The sequence below is a fragment of the Suncus etruscus genome, chromosome X (genome assembly GCF_024139225.1).
Source record: "Suncus etruscus isolate mSunEtr1 chromosome X, mSunEtr1.pri.cur, whole genome shotgun sequence".
NCBI lineage: Eukaryota > Metazoa > Chordata > Mammalia > Eulipotyphla > Soricidae > Suncus > Suncus etruscus.
Window position 1 is genome coordinate 74,010,711 of NC_064868.1, and position 20,945 is coordinate 74,031,655.

The 20,945-nt window shown below is 44.6% G+C and overlaps 1 protein-coding gene across 1 annotated transcript in view; it reads left to right on the forward strand.

The window, feature by feature from the left end:
* The window catches only part of HTATSF1 (HIV-1 Tat specific factor 1), a 42,030-nt gene extending 21,345 nt beyond the window's left edge, over positions 1-20,685 (forward strand). The window contains exons 7-10 of the mRNA XM_049766605.1: positions 1,229-1,328; positions 15,314-15,403; positions 17,583-17,720; positions 19,394-20,685. Of these exons, the coding sequence (XP_049622562.1) occupies positions 1,229-1,328; positions 15,314-15,403; positions 17,583-17,720; positions 19,394-20,194 (1,129 nt within the window). The 3' untranslated portion in view covers positions 20,195-20,685. The remainder of the gene's footprint in view (positions 1-1,228; positions 1,329-15,313; positions 15,404-17,582; positions 17,721-19,393) is intronic.
* Positions 20,686-20,945: the final 260 nt, after the last annotated feature.

Below are 20,945 nucleotides of genomic sequence, written 5' to 3' on the forward strand. Positions count from 1 at the left end.
AGTGCTAGACATGAAACCCTAGTTGGGTGTGGGGCAGAGCAATAACAGTGGTAAAGCATTTGCCTTGCATGTGGATTACCTGAGATGGACCTGGGTTTGATTCCTGGCATCCCACATGTTCCCCCAAGCCTTCCAGGAGTGATTTCTGAGCACAGAGCCAGGAGTAACCCCTAGGCAATGTCGGGTGTGGCCCAGGAACCTAAATAAATAAATGCTTTTTAAAAACACCCTAGTTGGCCATGTGTAAGGCAAGTGTCTTACCCCTGTACTATCTCTCTAACCCCCAGAATTACTATTGGTATTTTGGGCTACACATAGCGGTGCTCAGGGTTTACTCCTCGCTCTGTCTTCAAGGATTATTCCTAGTGGCTCGGGGGACCATTTGGGCTGCCCAGATCGAACCCAGGTCAGCCACATTCTAAGCAAGCACCCCACCTGCTGTACTATTTCTATGTACTTTTATTGTCATGATGTCTAATGACACTTCAACATATTGTCTAAATCAGTGAAAAGCATAAAAGCATTTGACTGTAGTGCCCTGTGGTTTTTACAAAAAATAGGTAAGTTAGATATAATTTTAGAAGCCAGGGTCTGGAGAAATAGTGCAGAGGGGAGGGCTCGTGCCTTGGAAAAGGCTGACTCAGGCTCAGTTCCCAGGAGTACATATGGTCCCTCCAGTCCCATCAGGAGTTAGCCCTGAACACTGCTGAGTATGGCCCCCAAACAAAAAGTTTTCTGAGCATTTTAGTAAAACTTAATATTCTAACAGTATAGCTTTACATAGACCCATTTGGGGGGGTGGGTTAATATTGGCTTGGTTTGGGACCACACCCAGCTTTGTTCTTGGGCCTTACTCCTGGCTCTGCACTCCAGGATCACTCCTGGCTTTGCCCGGGGAACCAAATCAAGTGCTGGGATCCAGCCCAGGTTGGCCACGTGCAAGGCAAACACCCTTCTCCCTGCATATTCTCTCTTTCCGGCCCCATTAAGTATCCCAATTTGACTCATTTTTTTTCTTTATGATAACAAAGTGTCCAAAGTCCAATACCATTTAAGCCTATTGGTTTTCTTCCTTGATGTCAAATATGCTGTTTTACATTCTTCTTGAGTTTCGCGGGCATGTTTGTTTTGGGGGTACCTCTTTCACCTGCTCGTTTCTTTTTTTCCCTCAGTTCAGCCTGTAGAAAATTAAAATTCATCTCTTGTGACTGCTTTGTTGTTGCCTTAGGCAGTTGGATTGGAGACCTGAAAGAAAAACTGGGCCCTCCCGAATGCGCCATGAGCGAGTTGTCATCATCAAAAACATGTTTCATCCTACGGACTTCGAGGTAGGACACAATGATCCTGAAAGCAGTCGCAGTGTTGTTGTTCAGCCTGATTTTGCCTGACCACCTCTTTCTTAGGTCATCCCTTCTACTTGGATGTCATAGTGAAGGATACCAGCATGGCAGTTTCTAGCTCTTTACAGGTTTAACCCATTTTTTTAGTCCTGCCTTAAAGGGATGTCATTGATATGGCAAATCATTAGACTATAACTGCTAAAAGTTTTGTGGCAACCCCTCGTGGTTTTGAGTACACTTGACCAAAGACGAGGTGAATTTAGTGGAGTGGACCAGTTTTCCACTGCCAACTAAAATTGATTCTTTGGTGCTAAAAGTGTGACCCTTCATTTAACACTCATGCTGAAGGAAAAGCAGCCTCTGTCTCTCGTGGCATAGTAGTGCTTGGTTTTGATAACCTGATTTTTATAATGCTCTGTAGTTGCTAATTGAGGCCTTTATAGAAGAACTGATGAAAGCAAGGAAAGCTGCTCAAGGGCTTCAGAGACCATGAATTTCTGTCAGTGCTTTGGGGGGCCTCCTGCCTCTATATCACTTGGCATAAACCAGTGGGCTCATTCCCAGGAGTCTGAAGTCTAAAATGAGTAACAGGTTACCTAAAGAGTCAAAGGGTGACATTTGGGGCAGGAGAGATCATATAGCAGGTACGGCATTCACCTCGCATGTAGCCAACCCAGATTTGATCCCCAGCATCCCACATGTTCCTTCAAGCACCGCCAGGAGTAATTTGAATGCAGAACCAGGAGTGACCCTGGGGGAAAAAATAAAAACCAGGGTGCTGTTTTTTCATATATTTTTTTTTTTACTGAGATTCTGTTCAGTTGCAAAATTAGGAATGACTATCTTGCCGTGCAGTACTGGCTAAACACATTGTCCCCAGTGCTGAAGTTCTCCTGTCTCAACTACCGTCCACTGCCCCCCAGTTTCTTACCCCCCACACCACTACTGTCTTGGTAATGCGGTTTTGCAGTCTGAGTCTAAGGTTTGTTGTAATAGATGCGTTCTGCCCACTCCTTGCTTTGTCTCTTCTCTTGCCACTTCTGAGTGATGTCGCTGATGCTTGTCTTTCTCCAAACTTTGCCTAGGTCAGTACCAGCCCATTTTGTAGTAGAAGGTGAAATTGTGCTTTTACTTACGCCTGAGTACTAGTCCATTCTGCATATAAACCACATTTTGGGGGGAACATGTCAGAGGTGTTTGGGCCACCTCCGAATAGTGGTCAGGACTTATCCTGGCTCTGTCCTCAAGGGTCACTTCTGGTGATATTTGGGGCTCCACGTCTGGTTCTTGGTGTCAAAAGTATGGGCTGCATCCACGGTAAGCACCTTTACTTTTGTACTGTTTTTCTAGCCATGTTTTCGATACTAACTGGAGTTGATTCTACTACAGTGATCTTTTTTGGAAGGACCATATAGGATACAGAGGATTGAACCCGGGTCAGCCACATGCAAGGCAAATGCCCTAAGCCCCTCTACTATAATTTTCAGTTGAACAACTTCATTCCCTTAAACACAACATATTAAACATTTAATAAGTGCTTTAGGGAGGAATCTTGGAGCCATACCTGGCGATGCTCAGGGCTTACTCTTGGTTCTGCTCTTAGGTCCCTTAGTAGTGCTCAGGGAACCATATGAGATGTCCGGAATGAAACTCAGGTCTGTGGTGTTCAAAGAACGTGCCCTACCTGCTGTGCTCTCTTTCCAGTATACACCCCAGGTTATCTTTGTGATGCTGGATTCTTTGTACAGTTTTTTAGATCACTTTAGCCTCATTGGTTGAAACTTGATTTTCCTCATTAATGAAATTTAATCCCAGAAATATCACTAAAGCCAGAATCACTCCTGTTTTGCCTACGTTTACTTCCTCCCATTTAATGCTTTGGGGCCTAACATGGGAACTTCTCATTGATGTTGAGTTTTGCATGTTGGCCTGAGCTGGGGGCCTGTTTCCTTCTTTCTATGTGGCCGTTGCCCAGCACCATTGGTGGGAGACTTGTTCCTCCATCACCCATCAGCTGTCTGCAGAGATTCAAATTCCTTTCTTGGTTCAGTTCTCTTCCAGTGGGTTCCATGCCTGCCAGGGGCCTCACCTGGCACTGTTCAGGGCTGAGTCCTCGCCCTACACTCAGGGATCACTCCTCGCAGTACCCCAGGACCCTGTGGGCTGCTGGATTAGACCTGGGCCAGGCACATGCAAGGCAAGCACCCCAACCACTGTGCTCACTCTTCATTCCCTGGAAGAATGATTTTTATAGCAGTGTTAAAAATCACCTGGGCATACTCTATCTGTCCATTTCTCATGTTTTCTAGTACTTTCAAGAAGAATATCTTTTGGGAGGTTCTTAGCTAAGTTTATTTTAATATAAATGGTGGGGCATTCAATTCTGTTTGTGTTTTGTTTTGTTTTTGTTTTTGTTTTTGGCAGCCACCCAACAATACTCAGGTTACTGCTGGCTCTCACTCAGGAATTACTCCTGGCACTGCTTGGAGAACCATATGGGATGTCAGCGATCAAACCTGGGTTGGCCATGTACAAAGCAAGCACCTTAACCACTATACTAGCACACTGGCCCTTTTGGGTTTGGTTTGGTTTGGGGGACACACCTGGTGGTGCTCAGGGCTGACTCCTAGCTCCGCACTCAGGATCACTCCTGACAGGCTTGAGGGGACCCTATGGGATGCCAGGGATCAACCCAGGTCAACCACATGAAAAGCCAGTGCCTTACCTGCTCTACTCTGGCTCTAGTCCCTCAGCTCTTGAATGAAATTGTATATGGAGTTTTTTTTCTTCTGCTTTGTTATTTGCATAAATAATTAAAATAAATGTTTATATATAGGGTTTTTTTTAGCCAGCCACTTAATTGTATTGGTCTATTGGGTATCATTTTCATGGAGTCTTCAGGATTATCTATATATGTTAGCATGCCCTTTACAAATAGTGGTTCTTTTCCAAATTGAATCTCCTTTATTTCCTTTTCTTATCCAATTGTTCTACCTAAGATTTCTGGTACTATGTTGAATAATGACAAGAGTTGACAGCCTTGTCTTATGCCTGATCTTAGAGGAACAGCTGCAAGTTTTTGCCATTGAGTCTGATGTTAGCAGTGAGTTTATTGTCTGTGGCTTTTACTGCATTGAGGTGTGTGCATTTTATCAAGAATTTTTATCCTAAATGGATATTGGATTTTATCAAGACCCTTTTACTTTTTTTCTTTTTAGTTTTGGTTGCCATTGCAAGGCAAACACCCTACCCACTGTATTATCACTCAGGCCCCTCAACAGCCTTTTCTTTGTCTATTAATATACCATGATTTTTCTCTTTTGGCAGTGTGGTGGGTGTTGGTTTGACTATTCTGAACCATCAATCTATGCCTTATGTATTGGGAACCATTATCTGGACTACGCTCTAGCTAGTCTTGATGTACTTTGTTTTCTTTTGGTGTGGGGCCATACCGGGGGTGCTCAGGGCTTAATCCTGGCTCTGTGTTCAGGGAACCATACGGGGTGCCATGGGTGGTGCCTTGTGGCACCACAAGGCAAGCACCCTGAATGCTGTATGATATTGCCTCAGCCCTAGAGGTAAGTAGTGTGCTTTGAGAAGGCTGGAAAATGGTCAGTTGAGCTTCTTCTCAGGAAGTAGTGACATGATAGGGTTGATGGCACCAGAGGAGTCTGGGCATGATTTAATTTGAGCCACCCAAAGGAGAACTGGTCTGTTTATAGTATTTGCTGACTGTCCACACTGGAGCCCTAATGAATCTTGAAATATAGAATCTGACAGTGATAGTGAAACATCTTTAAATAACTCCCCCTGGACAAATGACCATGAGCTGCTTTCAGAAGTGCCGTTTCTGCCAAGTAGGGCATGGAAAGGAATTTGTGATGAATCATGATGTCTAGTCTACTAGTCCAACTCTAGAAATCTCCAATTATTCATCACATTTTATACTCCTGATAAATAACTGGTGTTTTTTTTATTAGCTTAGGTTTTTTTTTGTTTGTTTTGGTTTTAGTTTGTTTGTCGGTTACACCTGTTAATGCTCACAGTTTACTCCTGGCTCAGTGTTCAGGGATCACTCCTGGTAGGCTTAAGAGACCATATGGGGTGATAGGGATCAAGTTATTATCCACTGTAATATCTCTCTGCTCCCTGACTTACTAGTATTTGTAAAGTTCCTTCATACATTTTTCATACTCCTACTAAATACTTATACATAAATATAAATGCAAACATAAAACAGAATTACTGGAAATTTTACAGGTAGAGGTCTTTTGATGTAATCATATCTGTATGGTTTTGCTGTTCTGCCTCCTGCTTTACTTTGAAAACACCTATTTTGAACTAACAAATACTCTGGGCAGACTTAGTGTTTCCTGTTTCTCCAGTAAATTATATTTCCTCATAAAAGCCACATTTTGGCTTTAAGCCACACCTGGTGATGCTTAGGGGTTACTTATTCCTGGTTCTGCACTTAGGAATCACTACTGACAGGCTTAGGAGACCATCAGGGATGCTGGGGATTAAACACAGGTCAGTCACGTGCAAGGTGAGAGCTCTAACCACTGTGCTATCTGTCCCCTAAAAAGCCATGTTTATTTTCTACCCTGACTCATACAAAGTTCCTCTAGCTGGTATACTTTCCCTTTTTTTGGAAATTTGGGGCACATCTAGAAATGCTTAGGGCTTATTCTTGGTGAGCTCAGGGGACCACATAGGATGCCAGGTATCAAACCCGCATCAACCATATGCAAGGCAAGCACCCTCCCCACTGTCCTATCTCTCCCAGCCTCTTTGACCTTCCCTTTTGCTGGGGTCATTGTTAGGAAAGTAAGAGTTTGCTCCTCCCTAGTGTGGTGCTCACGAATTCGATGCCAGGGAGCGACCTTACAACTTTATACCTGCTTTACCTGGTCATTTATCTCTGGGCCATATCCCCCATGCCTTTCAGTAGTTATTTTGTAGGACAAATATTTTATACATATAGGTTCCTAATTATTTCACAAATGAAATAGGCCTAGGGCAGTGGTGGGCAACCTTTTTTTTCATCTGAGCCAAATCTCGCCAAAACCACGATTGAAATTTATTTTGAGAGCCACACAGGGCATGCACTGACAGAGGCTAGGAGCAGAGTCCTGACTCCCGGAGCAGCCGCCCAGCACACAAAAGAGCCGCATGTGGTTCGCGAGCCACGGCTTGTCGACCACTGGCTTAGGGGATGTGGTGCCAAGCAATCATCCTGTGGCTGGTCACTGTGCTCTGGTGGCTTCACTTTTGAAGAGGCAAAAAGTTGGGCCTTTAAAAGGTACATAGTCATATAAACTAATATCTAGATTTAGAAGTAAATTTACCAGGACCAGAGAAATGGTCCTGGAGGGAAGGTGCTTAACTTTGTATGCAGCCAAACTGGGTTCCATCCCTGGCACCCCATCTAGATCCCCTGAGCTTGCCAGGAGTAGTCATTGGGCACAGAATAAGTTCAGAGTAAGCCCTAAGCACTGGTGGGTGTGGCAGGCAGATACCCACACAGCCCAACAACTTCACTTTGTGCTTTTACTTTTTGTGGCATCAATTTTCAGGAGTCCTGTGGCTCTTGTCGCTAAAACGTGCGCACTCTGAGAGCTCCATTCTCTGCCTTGCCAGCTGATTTCTTCCCAGCTTTGGGATGGCACCTGCATGCATAAGTGGTACCAGGGATCAAACAGAAAAAGCAGCACATAGGGCTATTTCTCCAGCCCCTCCAGTGTATCTTTTGGCATCTGTGAAGGGAAAGGAGAGAACAGTTGTAACTCATAGAGCAGAATTTTCATGCATTCAGTGATTATGCTTTCCGATTGCAAAGTTTCTTTTTTGTGGAGGGGGGGGGCACACCCATTGATGCTCAGGGGTTACTCCTGGCTATGTGCTCAGAAATTGCTCCTGGCTTGGGGAGACCATATGGGACACCGGGGGATCAAACCGAGGTCCATCCTAGGCTTGCGTGGGCAAGGCAGATGCCTTACAGCTTGTGTTACTGCTACGTCCCCGCAAATTTTCTTTTTAGTTACAAAGCCTGGGAAGGCAGGGATAGATCTCAGAGTACTAGGCAGAGAAACCCTTGGTTCTAGTCCTTGTTGGAGCACCAGCCTGGACTGACACAGTCTGATGAGCCTGTTGGCACATCTGATGATGAATTCACAGTTTGCTGGAGGGACAAGCGACAATAGTGTTGGTTCTGTTGGAATTTACGGCCTCTCTGGGCCTGAAACAGGTGTTTCACTGTAGACCTTTGTGGTCTGGCAGATTTTCACCTCCTTTGCTTACTTAAATTTAAAATTAAAGGGTCGGATAGGTAGTATAGAGGTAAGATGCTTGCTTTGCTAGTTCCAGAGAAATAGTCCAATGGAGAGGGCGTTTGCCTGGCATTCAGGCAACCCAGATTTGAATCCCCAGCATCTCGTGTGGCCCTGAGTCCTCCAAGAGTGATTCCTGAGTACAGAGCTAGGAATAGCCCCTGAAGCACCTCAAGTGTGGCTTACTCCACCCATCTCCCAAAATGTGTGTCTGGCAAATATGAGTGAATGGCAAGGGATGAGTTTAAAATCAAAACGGGAGTTCATACAATGGCAAGGGCATTTGCCATGCATGTGGCCAAATTAACATCCTCAGCATCCCATATGGTCCCCTAAGCCCCACCAGGAGTAATTCTTGAGTGCAGAGTGAAAAATAAGCCCTGAACACCAATGAGTCTAGCCCCAAAACCAAATAAATGACAAAGAACCAGAAAAGTAGTACTGAAGGTAAGACACTTGCCTTCTAGATGCCACTTGGTCCGAGCGTTGGTTTTCTTTGGCTTAGCACGTGATCCCCAGAGCACCACCAGGGGTTACTCTTGAGCACAGATCCAGGAATAATCCCTGAGCATCTCAGAAGCGGCCCAAATCAACACACACATCCCCAAAAATCAACAACAGGGGGCCGGAGAGATAGCACAGTGGTAGGGCGTTTGCCTTGCATGCATCCGATCCAGGATGGACAGTGGTTCGAATCCCGGCATTCCATATGGTCCCCCAAGCCTGCCAGGAATGATTTCTGAGCGCAGAGCCAGGAGTAACCACTGAGCGCTGCCAGGTGTGACCCAAAAACAAACAACAACAACAACAATGAAAATCAGCAACAACAGAAAAAAAACACGAAGATAAGTGTAGATTTCTCTTTTTTATGGTGTTTTGTTTTGGGGGCATCTGGCAGGGCTCAGGATTGGTGTCAGTGATTGAACCAAGACTCCCCACTAGAGTACTGTTTCAGCACCACTGTGATTGCTCTTTATTTCTTCTAGTGCTGCCCAATTCTAGAAATAGAATGTGAACCAATCATGTCTTTTTTTTTTCAGTTTTGCCTAATGTATATATTAACTTTTTCTAGTAACTGCAATCAAAATAAAATATTAAATGAGAAGTTCATTTTAATCATGAATTTTAGGGACCAGACTGATAGCACAGCAGGTAGGGCATTTGCTTTGCACACGGCCGACCCATGTTCCATCCGTGGCAGCCCATGAGCATGCCAGGAGAAATTTCTGAGCCCAGAGCCAGGAGTAACCCCTGAGCGCCACCTAGTGTGGCTTAAAAAATCATGAATTTTATTTAGCTTGCTATATTCAAACTTAACCTGTTCAGCCAGTAACAAAAATATTAGCAGTGGGACCAAAGAAATAGCCAACAGGCCGAGCCAGGCAGTAGGGACCCAGAGCTGATCCTTCGTACCAAATGTTCCATCCAGTCTTGCTAGAAGTAGCTCCTGAGCACTGCTGGGAGTGGCCCCTAAAACAAATTCACTATTTTCCCCTTGTCTACCATATCTTCAAATTCACTATGTCATTCACATCTGCAGCTATGTCCTTTGAACTCGGTACATTTCAAGTACCTAAGAGCTACAGTGTAGGTTTGTGTGCATTTTCTAGGCCTGGGTATTTAGGACAAACAGGAATCAGGTTTCTGTCATTCTGGGACAGCTTGAACTTTGGACAGAAGCTTGGCATAAACTGCAGCTTTCAATGCTTTAATAGGATTTGCCTCGTCTGGGGCTTGAGAAGTTTTGTCTTTAGAACTGACACTTATACTCCGGTATTATTTCCAATTTTCATCAAGAAAGGAATAGTTAACTTTAAACTATAAGATACTATTCAACAGGGCCCGGAGAGATAGCACAGCGGCATTTGCCTTACAACCAGCCGTTCCAGGACCAAAGGTAGTTGGTTTGAATCCCTGTGTCCCATATGGTCCCCCGTGCCTGCCAGGAGCTATTTCTGAGCAGACAGCCAGGAGTAACCCCTGAGCACCGCTGGGTGTGGCCCAAAAACCAAAACAAAAAAAATTTATTATTATTATTATTTCAACAGTAATAATAAATTATTATTTCAACAGTGAAAATAAACTAGTTTTTATAGGCAAATGAAAACAAAAAAATTATTATTATTATTATTTCAACAGTAATAATAAATTATTATTTCAACAATGAAAATAAACTAGTTTTTATAGGCAAATGAAAATGGGGATCTAAGGAGATGTAGCTACAATTTGATATCCTTATAAACAAACGCTAAGGCTTTGATGTAAAAAGCAAGAAAGGCTTTCCTTCATAGCAGGATCACCTTTAAATGTAGAAATGGAAATACTTTGAAACAATTTCGGCTTGTTTGTGATCTTTTTTCAATATAAGCCTGATTGTTTTGATGGATTAAAATAAAGGCTTTAGGAACAGCTGATCGGGTGCCTAAAAAGCTTTTCTTAACTGTTTACTGTTATAAAAATCCACTTTGAGTTCTAGAGGTGCCCCACACTCAGGAAAACGAGGTTCCTGCCAAAGGAGGTAGAATCCAGAATGATGCCACCACAATTTATAAGCCTCATATTTGTAGGAGTTTAGGTTTCTGAATTTAAATTTGACTGCAGTGATTTTTGACAGGTGGGATTTAGGGTTTGGTTGTTTTAATTGTACGACCACATCTAGCCCAGCCCCAAACCAGCTGGGAGGCTTGCTGCCAGGACATTGAGTCCCAGGCCTTACAGTACACATGTTCAGCCCTTTGAGCTAGCTCTCTGACCCGGAAATAATTTGGTGCAGATTCTCTTTAATCAGTGAGAAAAGTGAACAACTTGAGAGACAACTCAATTGAAATATTCTGCACAAAGAACTCTACTGCAGTAGGAATTTGTAGATAGAGTCGCCTCAGAAATGTTCGAGGTGGGGCCGGAGAGATAGCATGGAGGTAAGGCGTTTGCCTCTCATGCAGGAGGTCATCGGTTCAAATCCCGGCGTCCCATATGGTCCTCCCGTGCCTGCCAGGAGCAATTTCTGAGCCTGGAGCCAGGAATAACCCCTGAGCACTGCCGGGTGTGACCCAAAAACCACACACACACAAAAAAAGAAATGTTCGAGGTACCTCGGTATTTGGAGTTCAGTGCCTAGTGCAGCGTATATCAGTCTTTGGCTGTGGACGAAGATTGGTTAATTCCCCAGGGGAATCTGAAGTCCCTGACTTGCCCAGTGGAGGTTTCATTGGAATTGCTTGAGTGTTCTTTATAGACTCTTACCTGCAAGGAAACTGTAGCTAAGAGTGTTGTTTATCATGGGCTTAATAACCCTTCATTTGTGTGAGTCTGTTTTAGCTGTAGCTTGACTGGGGAGATTTACCCTGGAGTTCAAGTAGAAGTTTGCAAACACATAACACTCAGTGGAAGCGATATCTGTCTGTCCCCCATTACAGTTCTCGAAATCTGTGAAAATCACAGAGGAAATTCTCTCTCTCCCCTTCTGCTCCTCTACTCTCCTCTCCCTCTTTCCACTTTCCAACCCCCTTCTACCTACTGGCTACTGCCATTTCTTTTTTTTATGGGGGGTGGTCATATCCAGCAGTGCTCAGGGTTTACTCCTGGCTCTATAATCAAGAATCACTCCTGGAAGGCCCAGAAGAACCCTATGGGTTGCTGGGGCTTAAAACTGAGGTCAGCCATATGCAAGGCAAATGCCCTCTCCACTGCTCTGTCACTCCAGCCCTGGTATTTGGACTATCCATTCCTACTTCCATTCCCCTCCATTGCCACCGCATACTCATTTCTACTGCGGTGCTTCCCCACTTCTTCCTCTTGAGAGTAGGGCAGGCCTAGAACATTGGCAGAACTATTATAAAATGACTTCATTTGAGGTTTTTTTTTTTTAATTTTTTTATTTTGAATTGTGAGAACAAAAGATGCAAAGAAAGAGGACAAGGTAAAGTTACAGTGGAAGGACAATCACCCATAACATAATTCTCAGAAGAAGTCCCCTTGCTGATATCTTAACTTTGAACTTTCAGCCAAACAAAGTTAAGATAAAATAAAACAGAATCCATGTGCGATTATTTTGTCCCTCGAGTCCCCAGATTGTAGCACATTATAATATTTCTTAACAGCACACAAGGCAATCTAAAGCCATCAAACTTATGTAACTCCTTTAACATTAGAGGCATAGTATTTTTTTACATTTCCATGTACATGAATATTAGCTTAAGTTAACCTCAAATTTTAAGTGGGTGCGTTTTAAGTATTAGAGTCAAAGGAGCACAGTAAAAACGTTATTAGAGTGGCAATTGTTGTTTGCATAGACCCACCAAAATATGAGAGGCATGGAAAGGAATAACCTTGGCCTAAATACAAAGAGATCCTACCCCTGAAGTTTCCTGGCATAAGACCAGCTCTAGGCCTCAGGCAAGTTATCGTCCGATCCAAGACATTGTCCGTAGTGCCAACACACTTTTCACACAGTCTCTGTTGTTGGTATCATGTTTCTGTATTAATGATTCTGGAATCTGTATGTCCTACATTGAAGTCATGATGTGGAGTGTCTTCTCGTTTCACCTCACCATGAAAGGGCAATGCAGGAAGCCCTTTCCTGTAAGCAGGTTGTTGTTGTTAAGTTTTCTCAGTGTTAAGGGAAGTCTCTTGAGCAGGACGATATCTGAGCAGTGGTAGGGTCTTCCGTGGTAGAGGATTGCTTCCAGGTGATGTTATAGACAAACCTCACAATTAAGGGGCATTACAGCAAGCCCTGTCCAGTAAGCAGGTCATTGTTTCTATTGTCTTCTCGGTGTTAAGGGGTGTTTCTTTTGAGTAGATAGATGTCAGAGCAGCTGTAGGGTCTTCCCTGGTACAGGAATGCCACCAGGTGATGTTATATACAACCTTGGATGTTTTGTAAATGTCTTCTGTAGATCAAGGGGTGAATGGAGAATGCCCATTCTTCTGAGGCCTGTGCCTGGTCTTTATGTCAATGTTCAGGGTGTAAGGTCTCATTGCACTACAAGATTTGTGTGTTCCCATCTCTATTAGATAAGAACCTATTGGTATGTATAGTATTTTCCCATTTTAGTGTGCCTAAGCAAACAAGAAATAAAGCCACGTAGTGCTATCAGATATATGGGGGCGTAAGAATATTTCCAACAAGACCCATGACTTGGTTCAAACATAAGTATTAAACTGAGGGATTCTTTCACACCAAATTCCATATTGAGCAGTTCACAAAGAGAAGATAAAAAACATGGGGAAGGGATCGTCACTGTATAAGAAAATATTCAGCAAAAGTTTATAGACGTCAAAGAAAACACCCATAAAATGTTGAAAACATATAAGTGTCTTTTTTATGCCTTTTAAAATAGATGGGTGGGTGTTAACTCCAGGGCACCATACTTAAGTTAGAAAAGGTAAATGAGGAGTAATGATGATAGGAATTAAAGAAGTTAAAGAGAAATATGAACTTATGAAGGGGTATGCAAAAGGGCAGAGTACAAAATGGACATTCTGCATATATAAAAACATAATTCAATGATAGTGAGTACTATTAATGTTTCTTGTGTGAGTACTATTAATGTTTCATTGCGCACGGGGGCAATAGCCCCCACGCGATTCTGAAAATATAGACTGGACAGAGATTTCCAGTGACTTCAAGAAGCTGGGAGGCCAGAAGTTCAGAGCCCCACCCAGACCCTCCCTAAGGAGCTGAATGGATGATGGGGGAAGGCCTAGGGTACCTTCAAGCTCCACCAAGGGACCCAACTCACTGGCTTGCCCAGGCATGTGGCCCGGGAAAGCCCTGGAGATCTGGAGCAAGGTGGTAGAGGGGTGCTGGGGTTACCCAAGTCCCGCACCCCCACTAGGCCTGGTCAAGCAGACCTCCGGCATGGCAGGGGCCTGCCAAACCTCCTCCTGCTAGGCTCCCGGCTCCAAGAAAGGAGAGATCCTTCAAGAAGCTGGGAAGCCAGAAGTTCAGAGCCCCACCCAGACCCTCCCTAAGGAGCTGAATGGATGATGGGGGAAGGCCTAGGGTACCTTCAAGCTCCACCAAGGGACCCAACTCACCGGCTTGCCCAGGCATGTGGCCCGGGAAAGCCCTGGAGATCTGGAGCAAGGCGGTAGAGGGGTGCTGGGGTTACCCAAGTCCCGCACCCCCACTAAGCCTAGTCAAACAGACCTCCGGCATGGCAGGGGCCTGCCAAACCTCCTCCTGCTAGGCTCCCGGCTCCAAGAAAGGAGAGATCCTTCAAGAAGCTGGGAGGCCAGAAGTTCAGAGCCCCACCCAGACCCTCCCTAAGGAGCTGAAAGGATGATGGGGGAAGGCCTAGGGTACCTTCAAGCTCCACCAAGGGACCCAACTCACCGGCTTGCCCAGGCATGTGGCGGGGAAAGCCCTGGAGATCTGGAGCAAGGCGGTAGAGGGGTGCTGGGGTTACCCAAGTCCCGCACCCCCACTAGGCCTGGTCAAGCAGACCTCCGGCATGGCAGGGGCCTGCCGAGGTTTTTTTTAATTTGTAGGGTGCTCACAAATCTTTTTTTAATTAATACATTTATTTAAACACCTTGGTTACCAACATGATTGTGGTTGGGTTTCAGTCATATAAGATGATACCCCCCATCCCCAGTGTAACATTCCCATCACCAAATGTCCCGAATATCCCTCCTCTCCTCCCCTCCCCCACCTGTACTCTAGACAGGCTTTCTATTTCCCTCATACATTCTCAGTGTTAGGATAGTTCAAAATGTCGTTATTTCTCTAACTAAACTCATCACTCTTTGTGGTGAGGTCCTTGATGTGGGCTGTAATGTCCAGCCCTCCTCTCTTTTTGTCTCTGAAAATTGTTGAGAAATGTCTTTCATTTTTCTTAAAACTCATAGATGAGTGAGACCATTCTCCATCTTTCTCTCTCCCAGATTCCAGGTACATCCATGTATAGGAAAATGTCATGACTTTATCACTCCTGGCAGCTGCATAATATTCCATTGTGCATATGTACCACAGTTTCTTCAGCCATTCATCTGCTAAAGGGCATCTTGGTTGTTTCCAGAGTCTTGCTATGGTAAATAGTGCTGCAATGAATATAGGTGTGAGGAAGGGTTTTTTGTATTGTATTTTTGTGTTCCTAGGGTATATTCCTAGGAGTGATATAGCTGGATCGTATGGGAGCTCAATTTCCAGTTTTTGAAGGAATCTTCATATCGTTCTCCAGAAAGGTTGAACTAGCTGGCATTTCCACCAGCAGTGGATAAGAGTTCCTTTCTCACCGCATCCCCGCCAACACTGCTTGTCCTCATTCTTTGTGATGTGTGCCCATCTCTGTGGTGTGCGGTGGTGCTCAGAAATCTTAAGTGAACTTTTTTTTGGCTGGTGTGTTTCTGGGTTTATTAGAGTGCTAGATCTGATATTTGATCTCAGGATTGAACTTAAAAAAAAGGGAACAACCGGGACCGGAGAGATAGCATGAAGGAAAGGCGTTTGCCTTTCATGCAAAAGGACAGTGGTTCAAATCCCAACATCCCATATGGTCCCCCGAGCCTGCCAGGAGCGATTTCTGAGCATAGAGCCAGGAGGAACCCCTGGGCGCTGCCAGGTGTGACCCAAAAACCAAAAACCAAAAAAGAAAAAGGGGGGGAACAACCCTGAGTTAATACTATGTATTTTTGCAGGACGACCCATTGGTACTGAATGAAATCAGAGAAGACCTTCGAGTAGAGTGTTCCAAGTTTGGACAAATCCGGAAGCTCCTGCTGTTTGATGTAAGTTCTTGACTGGGATCGGAAACTCCTGAACCAGCTGAATTAAATTAGCAAATTATTACTGTCCCCAAATATTAGGTAAATGTTTTTGTACAGTAGACCGTTCATGCCAATCATCTCCTAGCATTAAGAAGATAGACACATTGGCCCGGAGAGATAGCACAGCGGCGTTTGCCTTGCAAGCAGCCGATCCAGGACCAAAGGTGGTTGGTTCGAATCCTGGTGTCCCATATGGTCCCCCGTGCCTGCCAGGAGCTATTTCTGAGCAGACAGCCAGGAGTAACCCCTGAGCACCGCCGGGTGTGGCCCAAAAACCAAAAAAAAAAAAAAAAAAAAGAAGATAGACATAAATTGCATATCTTCATTCATTGCTTATCCTGATTCTAGCGCAGTATTCCTGGGGTGTGCTAAAATGTTCCAGGCAGCCTAGTAGTAGCCTTAAGTATAATTGGGTATATTGTGTTGAAGGAAGGTAGGTGTCAGAAGTACTCCTTGTAGGGGCAGGTGCCTCTGCTTGGAGCCACGCATGGTGCCAGAGGCAGATGTTAGTGGCACCTGTAAGGGCTGTGTCCGTGACCAGGTGGTGCACGGGCTTGGGGAATTCCTGATGCAGGGGCAGCTGAGACCCCAGCAACCCAAACGGTAATGTTTCAGGTGTCCCTCAAGGGAAGAGAGAAACACAGCCACACATGGGGTTGCCTTGACATTCAATAGAAAGGAACAAGAATACAGCATGCAGAACTTTTGCCTTGTACTTAGCCAACCTGGGTTTCTATCCCTGTACCACATATGGTCCCTTGAGCCCCACCAGGAGTGAGCCCTGAATGCAGAGCCAGGAATAAACATAGTACCACAAGGTGTTACTTCCCAACCCCCCCAAAATAGAAGGAGATTGACATACATACAATGTCAAGTGGTTGAAACTTGAAGACATCCTGTCAGTGAAATAAATTTGGAAAGTAGTATAATGTTATAGTAGGACCTGTTCAGGTGATCCCATTCCCGGGGTACTTGGTCTTCAGAGGAGATTCGTACTTAATATGCACAGCATTTCAGTTCTGCAGTATACACAAGACAGGAACATTCTTTTGTTTTGGTTTTTGGGCCACACCCAATGTTGCTCAGGGGTTACTCCTGGCTGTCTGCTCAGAAATAGCTCCTGGCAGGCACGGGGGACCATATGGGACACCGGGATTCGAACCAACCACCTTTGGTCCTGAATCGGCTGCTTGCAAGGCAAATGCCGCTGTGCTATCTCTCCAGGCCCAGACAGGAACATTCTTAAGGATTCCCCAAAGTATCTTTTTTTTTTTTTTTTTTTTTTTGCTTTTAATGGTTAAAATCTTTTACTTTGGCCTGGAGAGAGAATGCAGGCGGCAAAGCTTTGTTTTGCCTGCAGCCACTTGGGCTGATCCTGGTGTAGACCCAGAACACACAGCCAGAGATCAGTGCTGAGCCACAGCCACAAACAGACCCTTAGCACCACGGGATGGCTGTCCCCCCACCCCGGAATATAACATAAATAACATCTTAGATGAACACACACAGACTGATACATTTTATGCTTGCCATAAGTTTCAAAAATGAAAAACTTTTCAAACTTGAATATCAAGAAAGGAGATCTCCCAGGAAGTTTTCTTTTGCTTTCTGTAAAACGGTGGTGATAGTCCAAGGAAGCTTCCAAAGCTTGGCTCACAGGGTATGTGATGGGCTGGAAGATAGTACACAGAAAATATATGAGATGTTATGGTTTCTTCCACTTTGTGAATTCTTCTCCATATTTGGAGACTCCTCCAAAAAAGAATTCTATGGGGCCAAAGTGATGATAGTACATTGGGGGGGGTAGGGCTCTTCCTTGCTTGCTTCTCTACAACCTGGATTCCATTCCTAGCACCCTATATGGTACTCTGGATTGTCACTCTGAAGTAATCCTTGAGTGGACAGTCAGGAGTTGGCCTGGAGCATTGTGGCGTGTGTCCCCCTCCCCAAAGAAAAGAATTCTGTATGTGCCACTTTGTACACTTTCCTATCACTTCTGAAATAAGCGCAGATTCAAGAAGGCACCAATCATTGATTGGGCTCTGAAGTCCCGGTGATCTGATTCGCCTGTGCAGTCTTCCACTGAAGGGAGGCACTGTTGACTCATGTAATTCATCCTCTTTGTTTTGTGCCTTGGTAGAGACACCCAGACGGTGTGGCCTCTGTGTCTTTCCGAGACCCAGAGGAAGCTGATTCCTGTATTCAGACCTTTCATGGAAGGTGGTTTGGTGGCCGCCAGATCACCGCTGAAGCATGGGATGGAACTACAGATTATCAGGTAAGCAGGAAGGGTGTCTTTACAAAGAAGAACCTGTCAAGCAGCCCTTGGGGTAAGCACTGGATATGGCTGAAATATGGGTAATCCTTTGCACTCTGAGGCTAGAAAGCACATGTTTGCATCTTTCCTTCCTTTTCTACTTCTGAAAAGTTTGACCAGAAGACTGAGAAAGAGCAAAGTGAATCAATACGTATTCTTCCATGCTGTGTAGTAAAGGGCGAGAGCCCAAATATCAACTTTATATCATGGACAAGAACTTTCCTTTTGTTGTTTGTTGTTGTTGTTGTTTTTGGAGGCACACCTAGGAGTTCTCAGGGTTTACTCCTGGCTCTACACTCAGAAATAACTCCTGGTGATGCTCTGGAGACCAGGTAGAATGCTGGGGGGTAAATCTGGTTCAGCCGCATGTAAGGCAAGTTCCCTACCCACTGTGTTACTGCTCCAGAACTTTCTATAATACTGTGATATTTGGCTCCAAGAACCAGAAGAAGTGCTGGCAATTGAACCAGAATCAAAAATACTTTCCTGTATCATCCTTCTGTCTCAAACTTCAGTATGAATAGTGCAACAGCAGTGGTATTTGAACTTTCTGTAGTACTGTGATATTTGGCTTTTATTTAAATTATCTCATTATGGTTAAGTTATTGATGTAAATGCATGTCATTTTATATACATTAAAACATTAAAGTTTTGAAAACTAAAGATAGGAAATTGCTTTGGTCACTTAAGAAGTGATGCCTTGGGGCCAGAGAGAGATATATACCTTGAGCCAGGGATGTTACTCAGGTAGAGCACCTTCTTTGCATGTGTGAGGCTCTATGTTTGATCCCCAGTGCCATAAAAGAGATGTCTATAAAATTTCTGATGCTGGGATCGGAGAGATACAATAGAGGTAAGGCGTTTGCCTTTTATGCAGAAAGACGGTGGTTCAAATCCGGCATCCCATATGGTCCCCCGTGCCTGCCAGGGGTGATTTCTGAGCATAGAGCCAGGAGTAACCCCTGAGTGCTACTGGGTGTGACCCAAACAAAACAAAACAAAACAAAAACAACAAAATTTCTAATGCTTTTGTCAATATTAAAAGTGCTCAGAGGGGCCAGAGCCATAGTACAATAGGTGGGGTGCTTGTTTGCACTTTCTTTTTTTTCTTTTTTTTTGGTTTTTGGGCCACACCCGGCAGTGCTCAGGGATTACTCCTGGCTGTCTGCTCAGAAATAGCTCCTGGCAGGCACGGGGGACCATATGGGACACCAGGATTCGAACCAACCACCTTTGGTCCTGGATCGGCTGCTTGCAAGGCAAACGCCGCTGTGCTATCTCTCCGGGCCCCTTGTTTGCACTTTCTATTCCCAGCATCCCATATGGTCTCCCAAGTCTCCTGAGTGCAGAGCCAGAAGTAACCCTCACATCACTGTGTGTGGCCAGAAAAACTAATATAAAAGTGCTCAGAGACATTACTACTACTTTGGAGGGCTCGGGGCCACACCCGATGACACTCAGGGGTCACTTCTGGCTCTGCATTCAGGACTCCTAGAGGGCTCAAGGTACTATTATGGGATTAAACTCAGTCAGCCGCATGCAACACCCTACCTGCTATGCTATCACTCCAGCCCCGACATACTACCACTTTTTTCTAATATTGATTTTAATGGGAATTTCCTTCCCACACACAGGTGGAAGAGACCTCAAGAGAAAGGGAGGAAAGGCTGAAAGGATGGGAGGCTTTCCTCAATTCTTCTGAGGCCCACAAAGGTCTTCAGCTTGCAAATTCTGTTGATGGTTCAGAGAAGGCTGGCCCTTCCAGAGTAAGGCACCTTTCCGAGCACACGTCCACATCAAAAGTGAATGTCCCAGAAGCTGCCATGGAAGTGGCATTTGAAGAGCCTATCAATGAAAAGAAGTTTGAAAAAGCAGAAGATGAGGGCAAGTTGAAAGAAGATGCTGCTGGGAAAGATGCTAAGGAAGGAGGCCCCCAAAATGAGGTTGCAGACAGTTGTCTCAAAAGAAAGCAAGATCCCTGCCCTGGTGGAGAATCTGGAGAAGACAGTGCTAAAAACTTACTGGAAGAGGGTAATCCTAAAAAGAAACCCAAGCATGATCATGGAGAGAAGAAGCTTCCACGGGGGCCCAGAGAAGATGGCTCGGAGGGAGACTCACAAAAGCACTCTAAGAAGCAATTCCAAGATGGCGCTGAGAAAGAAGCTGAAGAGAATAGTCTCATGAAGAAGTCCAACCAGGGGGCTCTTCCAAATCCTCTGAAGAAACAAGGAGGAGAAAATTTCTCTAACGGATCAGAGTTAGGTGAGGACAGCTTGGAGAAAGTATTAAACGAAGAAGCCTCTGAGAGGGAGTTGGGTAAACAGCCAAAAGTAAAGGAAAAAAAGGAGGAGACACGCGAAACATTCTTTGGTGAAAAGAAAGGCAAAAAAATAGAGATGAGCAGGGAGAAGGAGGTGCCAGAGGGAAGTTCTTGAAAGAACCAGGCAAGAAGGAAGTGAAGAGGCATGTGCCTGAAGATAAAGAAGACAACCAGAAACAAGGAGACAGATATCTTATGACCAGAATTCCATTGAGAAGTTGTTGGAAGATTCTGATGAGTGAGAGGAGTATTAAGAGCATCCAGAAAGAGGGGCTCCTCTCCTCAAACAGCAGTTTTTTCCTCAGTTTCAATGATGCCAATGAAGGCAAAGCTGTTTAATCCCTTAAACTTACTGTTCAGAGAAAGGCTCTCTTTCTGTCTCTGTCTCTCTCTTACCCTATCTCTCTCGCTCCCTCTCTCTGTCTCCCTCTCCCTCCCTTTGCCCATGTGTCAGGGTAATTACCAGTAGTGTCACATGAACATTTGCATAGTGGTAGGAGGCCATGAGTTTGACATTTTCATCAGTACCTGTACTTAATGACTTTATATATGTTCCATGGCTATTGAGCTAATACTACAAATAAACCGCATACTTGTTCTTAGTTAGATTTGGTAAATGCATGCAGAGTGATATTTTTTTAAAGTATTTTGGTTAACATTTGTGATACTCAGAAATTAAAACAAGTTGTTAAGCTGCAGAAACAGAGAACATTGGCCTTAAGTGAAATGGCATGGTCCATTGTTGCTGTTATGCTATTCATACTAAAGTTTGGGACAGAAAGATAATACAGGAAAGTATCACTGACCCAGTACTACTTCTGGTCCCCTTAGCACAAAGGTAGGAATAAGCCCTTAGCACTGCCAGG